Source organism: Branchiostoma belcheri, unplaced genomic scaffold (genome assembly GCF_001625305.1).
Source record: "Branchiostoma belcheri isolate BF01 breed outbred unplaced genomic scaffold, Haploidv18h27 scaffold8, whole genome shotgun sequence".
NCBI classification, from domain to species: domain Eukaryota; kingdom Metazoa; phylum Chordata; class Leptocardii; order Amphioxiformes; family Branchiostomatidae; genus Branchiostoma; species Branchiostoma belcheri.
The window spans coordinates 4,633,871-4,648,040 of NW_017804464.1; the positions used below are offsets into that span (position 1 = coordinate 4,633,871).

At 39.2% G+C, this 14,170-nt stretch overlaps 2 protein-coding genes across 3 annotated transcripts in view; both read right to left on the minus strand.

Annotated features, from left to right (window-relative positions):
* LOC109486111 overlaps positions 1 to 8,178 on the minus strand; it is an 11,434-nt gene extending 3,256 nt beyond the window's left edge. The window contains exons 1-9 of one of the 2 annotated variants that reach the window (XM_019789800.1): positions 6,855 to 8,178; positions 5,519 to 5,593; positions 4,630 to 4,854; positions 3,412 to 3,579; positions 2,792 to 2,904; positions 2,239 to 2,370; positions 1,461 to 1,792; positions 288 to 1,265; positions 24 to 173 (exon numbers count right to left, since the gene is read on the minus strand). In XM_019789800.1, coding sequence (XP_019645359.1) covers positions 24 to 173; positions 288 to 1,265; positions 1,461 to 1,792; positions 2,239 to 2,370; positions 2,792 to 2,904; positions 3,412 to 3,579; positions 4,630 to 4,852 — 2,096 coding nt within the window. In that variant the 5' untranslated portion in view covers positions 4,853 to 4,854; positions 5,519 to 5,593; positions 6,855 to 8,178. Of the gene's footprint in view, positions 1 to 23; positions 174 to 287; positions 1,266 to 1,460; positions 1,793 to 2,238; positions 2,371 to 2,791; positions 2,905 to 3,411; positions 3,580 to 4,629; positions 4,855 to 5,518; positions 5,594 to 6,854 lie in introns of those variants that run through there. The other variant, XM_019789802.1, reaches the window with a different exon arrangement.
* Positions 8,179 to 8,282: 104 nt separating this feature from the next.
* The window catches only part of LOC109486127 (cytochrome P450 4F4-like), a 15,092-nt gene continuing 9,204 nt past the window's right edge, over positions 8,283 to 14,170 (minus strand). Inside the window, exons 7-12 of the mRNA XM_019789826.1 lie at positions 12,062 to 12,206; positions 11,045 to 11,235; positions 10,324 to 10,457; positions 10,097 to 10,161; positions 9,056 to 9,138; positions 8,283 to 8,528 (exon numbers count right to left, since the gene is read on the minus strand). Coding sequence (XP_019645385.1) covers positions 8,354 to 8,528; positions 9,056 to 9,138; positions 10,097 to 10,161; positions 10,324 to 10,457; positions 11,045 to 11,235; positions 12,062 to 12,206 — 793 coding nt within the window. The 3' untranslated portion in view covers positions 8,283 to 8,353. The remainder of the gene's footprint in view (positions 8,529 to 9,055; positions 9,139 to 10,096; positions 10,162 to 10,323; positions 10,458 to 11,044; positions 11,236 to 12,061; positions 12,207 to 14,170) is intronic.

Below are 14,170 nucleotides of genomic sequence, written 5' to 3' on the forward strand. Positions count from 1 at the left end.
AATAATAATAATAATATACTCACGTAAGAATATCTTCTTCGTTGAGATAATCCATGATGTTGACCTCCAAAGCTAACTTAGGCACTTTCACCGCTACAGCTCCACTCTGCATGTCTCCCCTCGACATTGTAGCTTTGTAGACTTTGCTAAACGACCCTTCTCCAATGTCGTCACTGAATAAGCAAGAATATAGAAATTGAAACACAAAGTTCAAAAGACCTGCATGTACTTTTATAATAAGTAAATCACATGTAAGTCACTGAAATATAGGTTTTAACCACACGTACCTGTCTTCCCAAGAAATGCTTGTTGGGACGTGGAGGGAGTATTGACGAACTTCTGTGGCTTCAAACAGACGTACATCGGCTAGCCTGTGGATGAGCTGGTCCTTCAGCATAGGGAACTGGTTTTCTTCAATTTGCGTTATCTGATCCTGCAGGAACGTTTTGATCTGGGGGATGAGCTTGACCAACTCATTGAGATCCACTGCCGGCTGAAAGCATTCCCTGATGATGTTGTAGTAGTGCTCCTTGTTTAATATCTCCGTAAGGATGCCGTTGAGCTTCCTCCGCACGTACTCTCTACGCTGGTCGAGAACACTTGTTGCCGTGCCTGCGGTTCCCGTGTACTCCTTTTTCTCACGTCTCCTTCCGAGCACATCCTTCCCGATTGCAACCGGAAATAACAACGCATTCAAAATGGCTGCCATGACCGTTGGGAGAGACTGGAACATTAGGGCAGGAAGGACGAAAAGATTGTCGATGGTCCGCAGCTTACTTGAAGTTTGTGAGTCACTGACATCTCGCATCTGCAGAATGCGTTCCAGTTCATTCTTCATCAGGCAGAACTGGTCTTTGAACTCAGAGACGATGTTGAGTTCGAAGGTCTTCAGCAAATCTGTCTTCTTGTCCCACTCACGAACGATGTCGCACATTTTCCTGACAACAAGACGTCTGATGAGATCCTCAAGGTCGTCAAATCCTCCGATGTCGGGCAGCTGGTCATCGTTGGGCTTCCAGTTCTCGACTAGAGCACCTTTCTCTGCTACCAGGAAGTCTCGAAGCTTTAAAGACAGATCTTTGATGCCAAGGTTTACCTTGCCCTTTAGGTGTTTGGTGATTTCTTGCTTGAGCTCGCATCTTCGCAGGCCGTCTTTGTATCGCTGAGCAACTTCACTTTGGCCAGTCTTTTGGCCCCTGCTATCTGGTATGTTTAAGCACTTCTCGAAGATTTCGGCCGCCTTTTGAAGAAACTGGACCAGCCATCTATGCGAAACAAAAAAATACTTATTAAGAACTGACAAAAACGCAGCAAGCAACATATCAAACAATTAATTTGCAAATGCAGTCAATTCAATATGCATCAACAATCTAGTATTTGTGGTTTCAAGTATGTATCGCTTATACCATCCATGAAATTACTTTAATCTAGAAAGAGAAAAAGATGATGCTTTTACTTACTGGGTGTGCTCCTTTACTCTTGTTGTCAGACTTGACCCAAACGACGTCTCTAAGTGAGCAAGCAGTTTGGTGCAGTCGTCGCTAGGACGCCCACTTTTGCGGTGCTGCAGAGCTTCTTTGGCCCTGGTGCAGAGGACTTGATTTTCCACATCAAGCCGTGGCCACGCCTCCTTAAGACTGTCACACCGTCTGGTGTACTCGTCTGCGGAGACCTGTTCGCTCTCGCTGGAAGAGTCGGAGTCCTCCACTACGATGTCCCACTTGTTGATGGTGAAGATGGCAGCTTCATCCGGCATGTTAGAGAACGACCGTATCAGGTTTTGGATCTGGGTCTAAGAGAAATTTTTCGGTTGTACATTTGTAAATGAATGATTAGTCACAAGAGGTTGAGTCTATTTCATTAAAATGAAAGCCCTCGGTATTGTCAGATAGACACACATTGTTACAAGATCCCGCCAACTACATTCTAATTTGTTGAAGCTCTAGACTAGTAAGTTTTCAGACTACCATTTTGATATTTTAAATTAAACAACGGATGCAAATTGTTCAGAGGGATATTACACGCATGCAATGACCAATACCACTACGTGCATGGCAACATTTTTCCATAGTCCACTTCATCCACTGGTGATACGTGAAGAAAGCTAGTGCATGTCAACATCCAAAGCTGCCTAATGATAGAGTATCTTCTAATTATTAAGTTTACAGCTTATTGCACATTTGTTTACACCTTCCAAAAATTATGACATCCACAAAAATTTCATTGACTTATGAATACCTCATTTCCAAAGTATCCACCATCTAACACGAACACAGCTGTCACAGCGCGAGTGCCGTACGTATCCCAAAGACCCGAGTCATGACCGGCAACGATGTCAACGCCTGGAGTATCTACCAGGACAAGGCCACTCTTAAAATGATAGATAGGTAAGAATAGTAACTTAATGATTTCGTTTAAGTCACATGAGTTTTGAGTCACATATGAGGACGAATGTTTATATGTAGAATTATGAGGATAATTTTATTCTATTTGTTTAGCCTATTTTCTTTACCTCATGTACAACAAAATTATCTTACGAATTATAAAGTATAAAGTATTGGTAAACTAAATTATTGGTAAAAAAGATAGTACACCCTTATTATCACATTGTTATGATTCTGCTGATTTAATGGGATAGTAGTGGTAGTATCCCATTTTTTACCAAAAAAAAAAAGAATGGCGAAACTGATGGACATTGGACTTAATATCAATTTACTTCAAAATCATGTTCATTTATTATCATTAATTTTACTCATGAACTTTATTATAATTATCATTTATCAACATTTACCTGAAGAAGATCTGCCGGCCAGTATATTTCGACTTTGTCATACAGGTTGCCAACATCTTTATTCTTGTCATGTCGCACGTACCCAGCAAGAACTTTGTTTGGATTTTGAACATCTGTGAGTAGGAAAGGACTCGTTATGTTTACCGAAGGAAAACATCGTTATGTTTACAGAAGGAAAACATATTGTTTTTGCTCACTTTCTTCCTCTTCTTCGTCTTCTCCAAACAGTAACCTATGATCTGACTAATGACATGATTTGTTGGCGTCTGTCACCATGGTGACTGGTGTTGGGTTACATAATGTTGCAAGTTCATGGTCTGCTCTGCTCCTGTCACCATATACTAGTAGTACATGTATGTGAATGAGTAAGAAGGAAAACATTATGAATTTGCTTTGCAAATGTTACTTCTATATACTTCTCTAGTTGAAATTGGATCAACTTCTAGAAGGTATATCAGTCCTTTTGAGGTAACACGGGAACATTAAAAGCATGCGATTTTTGTACCCCACCCTCAAAAAAAAAAGCTGTACACAAAGAGAAAACCCAATGAATACCATATAAAATGGACCATATGAAATTGACGTATCTTAGATTCTACCTTTGAAAAGTTCAGACTTACCTAGCGAAACTTCATTGACCAACTCCGACATGTTGTAGATCAGAGCCTTCTTCTGCTCACCATACCTTACTTCACAGTTCACGTCAGTACAGTGGCGCAGGGCTTTGGGTAGAAGTTCTGTACCCAGCAGCATGTTGATCGTGGTACTCTTTCCAGAGTTGTGGGTGCCTGCCATCAACAAATATAGCGTTATCTTTAAGATATAACAAGTAAATAAATAGCACGAATAGATATCTCAAGCATTCGCACACATCTACATATACAACGTTACAATGCATACATACACAGAGGGAGACAAGCACACACACACACACACAAGCACACAGGGTTAAGAGTTACCCATATGCCCTTATAACTGCATGCATGCACTTTACTTATCAATTGGACCAAGGACACTATACTTCTCTATAATGTCCTTGATCGGACAAACCACTAAGCACAGAATGTTAGAAAAAAACGTATGATGTCCTTAAAAAATTTAAAAAAAACAAGAAGCCATAGGTGACAATCCTCCGTGAAGTTTTATATTTTGCAACAAAAATAATCCCAAGCGTCAACGCCAGACCTACTGTGCAGACATAAGGCAACGGTTAATACAATGAGGGCGCGTCACAACCATAAAACATAAAAAGACCTAAATCCATTACTGCTCTCAGGGCGTGTAAAGATACTGTGCTTCAAGTTCGAAGTTCATTTTAATTACACACACACAATCATTGCATTCACATAAAGATTGGACTATCATGGTCGTGTCACTAGTAACAAAGACAGCCCCACCGTCTTACCGTGCCTGTTACTTATTAAGCGCGACTGGCAAATTCCAGCAACAGTTGCGGCCAGCACCGCGAGTGTTACTGCCGTGGTACCACTTATCGGCCCCTCACCATCTGCCTGAAGTTCCACCCCCCACTGCTATTCCAAACAACGGGTTTTTCTGGACCATTCCAATTTGCCTCATAACTATAGGGGTGCATCTGCAATATTACATTGACCGCGAAAGCAGCAACGGCAAAAATACACATTCGTGCATCAACACGGGCATGCCCGCAGACGGCGTATAAAATTGCATGCCGATTACACAAAGAGAACCCAGTGTTTTGACTGCGAACACGAAAAAACGACTCTTCACAACACTCCGTCCGGAGGTCCTGACCTCCTTCACGGAGTAACAACATTTTACGTATAATGTCCTTAAAAAAATACCAAATATAATTGTACCTAAAAAGACGACTTGATAGATTTGAGATTGTAGGATGTCTTTTCGTCGCTGCAATTCTGTCATCAGTGGTTCTTTGTCATCGCAAAGTAACGATTGGAAGGCTGAATGGTGGGCGAAGTTGTCATGAATGAATCTCTGTGACTCCTGGTAAAGCTGCAGTAGTCTCTCTCTCTTGATATCGTAAACTTTGATGATGTCGGCAAAAGAACTTCGCACGGCCATGTCTGTATGTCATCATTGAATAGAAGATAAAGAATTAACGTGGTTAAGACACTGGAAGAAACAACCCGAAAATAGCAACATAATTTGAAGCAGAAAAACTCGTTTGGCCTTATGGTGCAGTATTTTCCATACACAAAAGTTTCAATGCAGCAATTTACCCTGGTTACATTTATGATTTTCGAACAGGGGTGTTTGTACGTAACTATAATTAATGTTTATTAAACTCATATATATATATAAATATATATACGAGGGGCGATATCGGAACACAAATGTGACGGCAAAACTATGAATCATAAAGCTATCTATCAATGTCTACCAATACTCAAATCATTCTGCCTTTTCTTAAATATGATAAAATCAGTAGTTACACGGCACAAACTTTGGACACAGCAAAAACTTTGGGGCATAACTAAACACTATCATTCTGCTCTTTCGAATGAGGGACGAAGGAAAGCAATTGACAATTGAGCTGGGACCAGAGTTATGTTATACGTATAGTGAACTTTATGGATTCCATCGCTTTTCTTATCATTTGCCCCCTCCCCACTTTTGTTCCTGTCAAAATACGTCGGTACGGAGGGATTCCGTCATAAACATTTGACAATTTTGTCGTAAAGTTCATGGCTAGAAGAAAGTAGAAAGGACCATAAACAATCCACACACCTTTGACCGCAGTTCCAGCTCCTTCCTTGCGAATGTTTATCTCTGTCACCTCTTACCTGCTCAAAACGGCCTCACCTGCAAAGAAAATATTATCCGCAGATAATTTGAGTCTTGGTTGACAATAAAAGATAGCTTTATTGTTCATAATCCTGACATTTGGATTTTGTCTTAAATTTAATCATACAGTAAAGGTATAGTTGTTAATATGGAGACCCTATCACCTCTGAGATATGTATCATTGTTTATCCGTGATACAACTGTTTGTCAATCTCAACCTTTATCACAATGTTAGCAAATATGCATGGCACCAGCATACAATACAATACAACGTCAATCATAGCTTCCAAAGTACAAACAACACCTTATTATGTCAGACCAAACCCCATTTTCTATGTGAAGAAATGGGGTTCGGGCCCCGTGACCAAATAGCTCCACGAATTAATTTGTTTTGAAACAGCCAACTTACCCAATTAAACTTAGAGAAAAAGCAATGAACCATGATATGGCAAACATGAACAATATATACAACGTTCAATGATATGAAATATCACAATATCCCTGCCATTTAGCACTATGGTATCAAATATGTATAGTATCCACCAGCTTCTTGGGTTTTTGTGATAAGCCGCGCGCGCGCGCGCGCGCACACACACACACACACACACAAACACACACTGACACATGTACACACGCACATGTACACACATACACACGCAAACACGCACATGAACACACACACACGTACAAGCAGCACACACACATATGTACATGTACACACACACACACACGCACACATACATACATACATACAAACACATGTACACGCAAGCGCGCACATAAACAGACACACACATACACGCACGCACATATATACATACAAACACATGTACACACACACACACACACACACACGTACACACACACACACACACACACACACACCAGATTCAGAATTGCTCATTCTGTAAGGACATAGTTTGCCGCCACGTTTCCCCCTGTTAAACTCTGGTGTGAGACTCAGTTTCAGTCACGTACGAACGAAGTTCCTAATTATAATCAACCCGGAAAACAAGCCCGGTCTAAAGTAACAGGGTCCATTTTACGGACAATAATATACACTTGACTTAATTACGATTCTCAGATTACGCGACCACTAACCGTACATACTGCATGGAACGTTTACTTACCTGAAATAAAACGTAGTCCATTCAAACGCAAACGGAGCTTACTTAATTACCTGAAGTTAACACGTAGTCGATTCAAACACAAGGGCATTTACTTCTGTTACAACCTATATTTATACTAACTATAAGCATAATAAAAAGTTAACACTCACCCTATTTGCACGTTATGATGACAGAATGCAGAATCAGGAGAGTTGCATCGATGCTGAAAAGCTTCTGCTACTTGTTACACCTTGTGAGTCGATTGTGAAAGCTCTACTTCTCAGAAGGAAACTTGATCGGTCACATGACAGCACGTCATACCAATGATAATGCACTGATAATACACTAGCACTACGATATAATGCCCTGTGCCAAAAGGGGAGTTTGTTTCAATCTGCCTGAATTACAGGACAAATGTAGAAGTTATGTCCTCTGTGAAAACTTAAAGGATAATGGCGGAAGCACAGTCATGGTTCACTGGATATGATGTAATATGTACCCTACGTACACAGGTATTGCGTGCCGAAGGTTGCCGAGGTTGAATCACGCACGTACATGTGACCAAATAACACCTGACTCATGAATACTCAGGGTCTTTCCCGGTTTCCTATTGTTATAATGAGGTATACTGATTCATAAAAAAATACTTAATTTTGCAGCAAATATATAGCATTGATTGTACATATCTCAGTAATAAATTCATGCACGTTTTCTACCTGATCATGAAATACAGGGCAGAAATCTGTGAGCGTGGGAAAGGATATAAATATCAGAAATCAATTAGGCTGCTTATTTGGAACTTTTCATAGATGTATTGTGCCGTTGTTCATGTGCATATGGGGTACATTGATAAAGTATTGTTCTTTCAGGCAATGGTTATACTTTATAATACATCTCCGACACGCATGCACACTTTTTTTTGACACAAATTCACACGCCAAATTACCTATGCATATCATGCCTGAATTCACAAAATTGATTTAAATTTGTAATAGATGCGTATCTACGGTTCAACCTAAAAATAGACCAGTCGCAACTCCAAAGGTCACGTCCTCCGAGGCTCTAGGCCTGGGTAGTCCATGCTAGTTAGTGACAAAACGGAGCCGGGCACCCAGGCTACCGAAGCTCCACGACTCAAGAACTCAGTACATACGTAAGGTGCCGATTCATAAATTCCGCAAAAAGCCGGTTTGTCGTATACGTCGCTATATACTATGAATTCACAGTACCAGCTTTGTATTCCTGTGGTTTAGCAGCATTTTTATTTTTGACCGGAATTTTTTTTATTCGCCCGCGTGCACTACTTTAGGGGTCTAGAATGTCATCCATAAAATTAAGTCGGTGTGGCCTAAGATAAGATTTATTTCCGTCCTTTATTTTCCAACCAATCATTATAGATGCATTAAAAATTATGAGTTTACATGATAGGTTTTATCAACATTACTTAAAACAGATCCCATGGCCAACCCGACTCCACCAAAGCGTATGAATGAAATGTAAAAACACAAAAAACATTGGTCTGCCCTCTCCACGAAGGCATAATCTTGCTTCCTTGCCGCTGCTGATTGCTTTTTCATGAAAACCGAGATATTTGGTCGAAAATTCTGGCGAGTGAAATTCAATTTGAGATGGAGTTTAATTTTTATTTCATTACATCCTAGCCAATAATCTAGCTTATGGGGTTGATTTTGAGGAACAGACCCGGACTGTCAGCCCGTAGGACAATTTTGTGTACGGAGAGCGGCTCGGGCAGAGTGTCGTCAGGAGTCAGGCTGAACCGCTGCAGGATGAGCGCTACAGACGTCTTCAACTCGTTCATGGCGAAGTGCTGCCCGATACAGTTCCTGTATGATGGAAAAAAGGAGCAGTTCTTATAGTGACGCAAGCAATGCATTTGATAGAATATAATCTAAGGAAGCTATGGAACTCTCTAGGTGACCCCTATAAGCCTTAGGTGTGTGACCCTGACCTCTCCACGTTGATGTATTGTATTCTTGTAATGTACGTGTAAATGTCTGTCCTGTCAGCAGGAATAAATAAATAAATAAATAAATAAATAAATAAATAAATAAATAAATAAATAAATAAATAAATAAATAAATAAATAAATAAATAAATAAATAAATAAATAAATAAATAAATAAATAAATAAATAAATAAATAAATAAATATACTTTCGTTGCTGTATAATTTCGTTGCTGTAAAACTTTCTTGTTTAAGGTATTTTTACAGTACTGTACAGCTTTATTGGAATTTTGCTTGATTTTTGATCTTGAACATGAAGGGTTTTTAAATTTAACGCAACGACACTTGTCGTTATCGAGAAAATCAATTGTACTCAAAGTTTAAAAAGTACAAATTTAAATCCTACCTTGGTCCTGCCGAAAAAGGCAGAAATGCATATGGATGTCGATCCTTCGATTTTTCCGGCGAAAAACGATGAGGGTCGTATTCCTGACAAAACATAAAGATTCTGAATAAAACAAATTTACAATATTTCAAAATGTAATAAAGGACTATCTGAAAACCATAAAAAGGCGGTTATATTAAACAAACACATTTATCTTACATTTTCTCCAGTCAACAGTGGACCTTTACATGGAACTTTTATCAATATCTACATGAAACAATGTTACAAATTACATTTATGGATTGCATGCAAAAGAAGTATCATAAAAGTAATATATGCGAATGCTTCATTCTAAACCCTGCACAGCACATAGATTGACCTGTTTTAATAATCAGTTCTCCTTCATTCAACCATTCATCCATTCATTTAGTCAGTCAGTCATTCAAATTACAAGCATTCGACACAGAACAGCCATCACAAAACTCCGGATTAGTTCACACAAACTCCACATAGAAAAAGGCAGACACAACCGCATTCCTCTAGAGCAAAGGATTTGCCAATTTTGCGATTTAGATAAGATTGAGGATGAGTATCATTTCGTAGTCGATTGCACGTTATATAGAAATGAGAGAGATTTCCTATATTCTTATATAATAGATAAGTTCCCCAGCTTTGGACATTTAAATGAATCAGAAAAAAATATATTTCTTATGAAACTTGACAAACCATGTATCACTAGTTCTATATGCTCGAACATCTATAACTGCGTCAAGAAGCGAGAAGAAGTCGAACAATGTAAATGGTAGATCACATTAGTATGTACAGTTTAAGTATCATTGCTGTATCCTTTTCCTTGTCTATTCATGACCTGTACTTAGCTTGTTAGAGCACAATAAAGGTCATTCATTCATTCATTCATTCATTCATTCATTCATTCATTCATTCATTCATTCATTCATTCATTCATTCATTCATTCATTCATTCATTCATTCATTCATTCATTCATTCATTCATTCATTCATTCAAGGGAACTTTAAATGAATATACAAGGAAAAACTAACCTCCGGTCTTTCCCAAATGCCAGGATTAAGGTGTAGCCGCTGTAGACCAATGAAAACTGCCGTCCCTAAGATAGCATCGAGGGCATTGCATAAATCCGACATCCGTTTTTTTTTCAAATATATTAATTGTGATTACAAAGAAATTAAAAAAAAATACGTGGAAAACTTCAGCAGGTTGTCATCATATCCATGCTGAAGGCGACAGGCAGTCATTGAAACGAATATACCTTTCTGCACGGTTTTCCCATTGGGTAAGGTAAGGGATGCCTCTAATTCCCGGAGTATTTTGGGAACAGGTGGGTAGAGACGAAGGCTTTCCTTGATGCACATCGTGATGTACTTCATGGACGGGAGATCTTCCCTGTGGTACAGAATGAATGGCTGCTGAACATCGATTTACGCGTTAGATGTGTGAGACAAATCTCTAATGATATTTACGAATGAAAACATTTTGTTTTTGCTCAGTTTCTTCTTCCTCTTCTTCGTCTCCAAGCAGTGACCTCAGCGACCTGAACCAGTGCTGTGTCATGGTAACTGGTGTTGGGTAATACATCATGTTGCAATTTTATAGCAGGCGGGATTTAGACTACTCCTGTCTGATCATATGAAATTCAATGTGTTTGAGTAAGAGAGCAGACCATATGCCTTGCAAACGTTACCTTTCTAGTCTTTGGTTAGTTTCAGTGCGTGCGTTACGATTACCAATAAAGAAAATCATAACAAAAAGACTGAATAACGAAAGATTAGCAATCATATCTAAAAGCGTTACATTACATTTATGAATAGGAAATCAGAAAAGCTAAGAAAAGTAAATATATACATGTATGGTGGTGGGGCTTAAGGTTTTATTACATCTCAAGCGTAATTGATACCAGGCTGAGCATGTTATTTCTTCTTAGACATAGCCGCATGAGCATGAATTATGGGACGACGGGAAAAATTTCTTACCACGTCACTTCCGTTCTGCCCTGCAGTACTTCCTGTGCCTCCCTCCTGCACTTCTCCTGATGTCCCGGATGCCGAGCCAGGCAGTACAGGGTCCAGGACAGCCCGCTGGCTGTGGTGTCGTGTCCTTCGAACATGAAGGTGTCCACCTCGTCCCTGATCTCAGCATCGGTCAGACCGTCCCCATCTTCATCCTAAGGTCACAGCAAGTAATTTTTATGGATGACATCAATGCGCGCATTAATTTTCGCGTGGTTTTGGAAAAATAAACAAGAAATTTTGTTGTCCTTTGACAGTGGTCAACATGCCGAAAATGGGCAAAGATATTTGTTGCCATGCTGGAAGGGGGGGGGGGGGATGGCAGATAACTATGAAGAGAGGAGACAAGAAAAGGCTTTGATTTAATGTTTTGTTTCTTACTTTGATGTCGTGATATGTGATGGTGGCTGTGTATATGTGATGCTCCCACTGAATCAAAACCATGTGTACAATGATTGTGTCAAAATTTTTAAATGTAGGAACCTTTTTTCGGATTAGATTTGGAGTCTACGGAGGATGTCATCCATAAAATTTACTTGCTGTGGCCTAAACGTGATGCAACGGTCATGGCGCTCATATTTGAAAGTCAGTTGATTATTTACTTCAAAAATTGTTTCATGCGATAATGTGCCAACAATGTATGTCACCCTCGTTGGCTAATATCGTACTAAAGTAGGCCCTTTTTGACAATAATGTGGTATTTTAGTGCTTTATCTTAAAGGTTTCTTAAAGTATTTCATTGATTTAACCAGGGTAAGAAGAATTTCTTCAAGAGCTAAAAAGCAAATTATTATGATTATTAAATTATTAAATGACTTTAAGTTTTAATGTTTAGTCAGTTCGTTCTGAAGAAAATTTCAAAACATTTGTACAGAACAAATTGATTACATACTGAATATTATAAACTCAACATTGCAGTAGTCACATATGTGTCCTGCATTTGTACGTACTCAGAGACGTTTCAAACGTAATAAACAGTACCTTTGCCATCAGTAATATGTCCAGAAAATCCAGATATTTCTGCCGCCGAGCTGTCTCAGTGGTGGACAGACCGTCCAAAGCTCGTTTGCGTTGCTGAATTATGTCTTCCGAAAATTGATGTACATCCTTGCACGCCCTCTTATACCTGTAGCAAAGGCATTTGATACAAGGATAACATTCTAAATCTTACAACTGAAGTAATCTTTCCTCTGATACTCATTCTACACAGAATGTGCTTGTCAACAAGGTAAAACAATATCCACTATTGCAATTTTCCAATCAGCTGCATCATGATTTGAATTTTCATCATGTCAACAATATTATTCAAAAAGCCAGCATCAGACAATCAACTCCGCTATTTACATAACACCAATCCTGGGTGGTTTGTCATACGGCTTTGCGGATCAGCTACCGAAGGAGGCTGACACACCTTACAAGAACAACAGCAACCTGTGCCCGAGTTCCTGTCAAAAAAGTGTCAACTGCAGCTATTCTGACCAACTTGCAAGGTATGTATCAGCGAGTGGACAAACAATAAAAAAAGGGTAAAATTTCTTGTAGGTGGTTTGTCACTGGCCTACGCCCATAGGTTAAGCTGGTAATCAAATTGTAATTCTACATGTAAATGTGACGGTAGAATACTTGCCATTTATTTATATATGTACTGTCCGACTCGGTAGATAGCTGCCAGAGAAGTCTGGACATTAGAAAATGTTTAACAATTTACATCTTAATACCTACTTGGGGTAAGGTTAGTTCTAACGAGGGTGATATGGGTGTTGCGCCATGATTGTTTTATTTGGTGACGTGGCGCTATTTTGCTGCCATTCGTTCCAGACTATTCGCAACAGATCTAGAAATTACGAGTTCTCATTCATCATGACAGATAAACCATCATGATGACACTTTGCTAAGCCACAGTCTGGTTAAAATATTTCCAAAGCTTGTTGTCACGACCATCTTGTCAGCACAAGGCTTTACTAAATGAACACGGCAACATAGCCTGTCTGTCTACACTTTTGTACCATTGCATTATTCAGAAGAATTCGCGTAACTAAGAAACAAAGTCCTATAATGGCTATTTTAATGATCTTTCAGAAATAGAACCCTTTTTAAGAGAAGTGTTCCATTTTTTACTCCTGTGCTGATTTCTTAGTCTGGTAGGTGCAAACAGGGCCATAAGAAAGAGTATACAATATCAATATTCAAGCATAAAGTCTCAGACAATTAACAGGCCCATACAATAACAACTGAAAATAGGGGCTCGCCGGGTAGTTTACCGGCTGTTTCTCTGCATTTTTGGACGAGGCTGGAAAAGGCACGGTCAGAAAGGACACCTAGGTATGTCTCAAAATCATTGACTTTCTAAGTCCACTCAAGCTTAATAGACATTTTAGATTTATTACCTTCGCCAAGAAGGTTATGTTTTCAGGGGCGTTCGTGTATGTGTGTGTTTGTGCGTGTGTGTGTCTGTCTGTAAACACGATAACTTGAGAAGGCCTTGATGGATTGTCTTGATACTTGGTAGGTGGGTAGGTCTTGATGAGACCTCAAAATGATTAGATTCTGGACCCCCTAGCGGCTTATTATGGTACTGCAGCTGAACTTCCGGTTTTGATATCTCATGATCGAGGCATGCTATGGTGATGAAATTTAGATGGTAGGTAGCTCTTGTGCTGGGAAAGAAGTGACGTGAGTTTAGGCCCCCTAGCGGCTTGCTCTGGAACTGCAGGGATAAATTCTTGAAAATATTCAAAAGGGGATAACTCAAGAACCGGTTGACGGATCGTTGTGATTTTTGGTATGTAGGTAGCTTATGTGATGCTTAATATAATTGTGTGACAATTATGCAAATATGGATGTAATTTGCATAATTTATGGGGAAATTCTATAAATCAGCTGCATTCCATGATAGGACAATTGAAGCTTGTGACATTGGTAATTGACAATGAGAGAAACACAGGAAGATATTGATTATGTTAATAATGACTTAATTTGCATAATTAATGAGAAAACTTTATAATCATGTAACGATAACTGCCTGGAATTTCATACTTGTGGTATTTGAAAGTTAAATTGAGGTGAACATCATTAAACATAATTTATTCA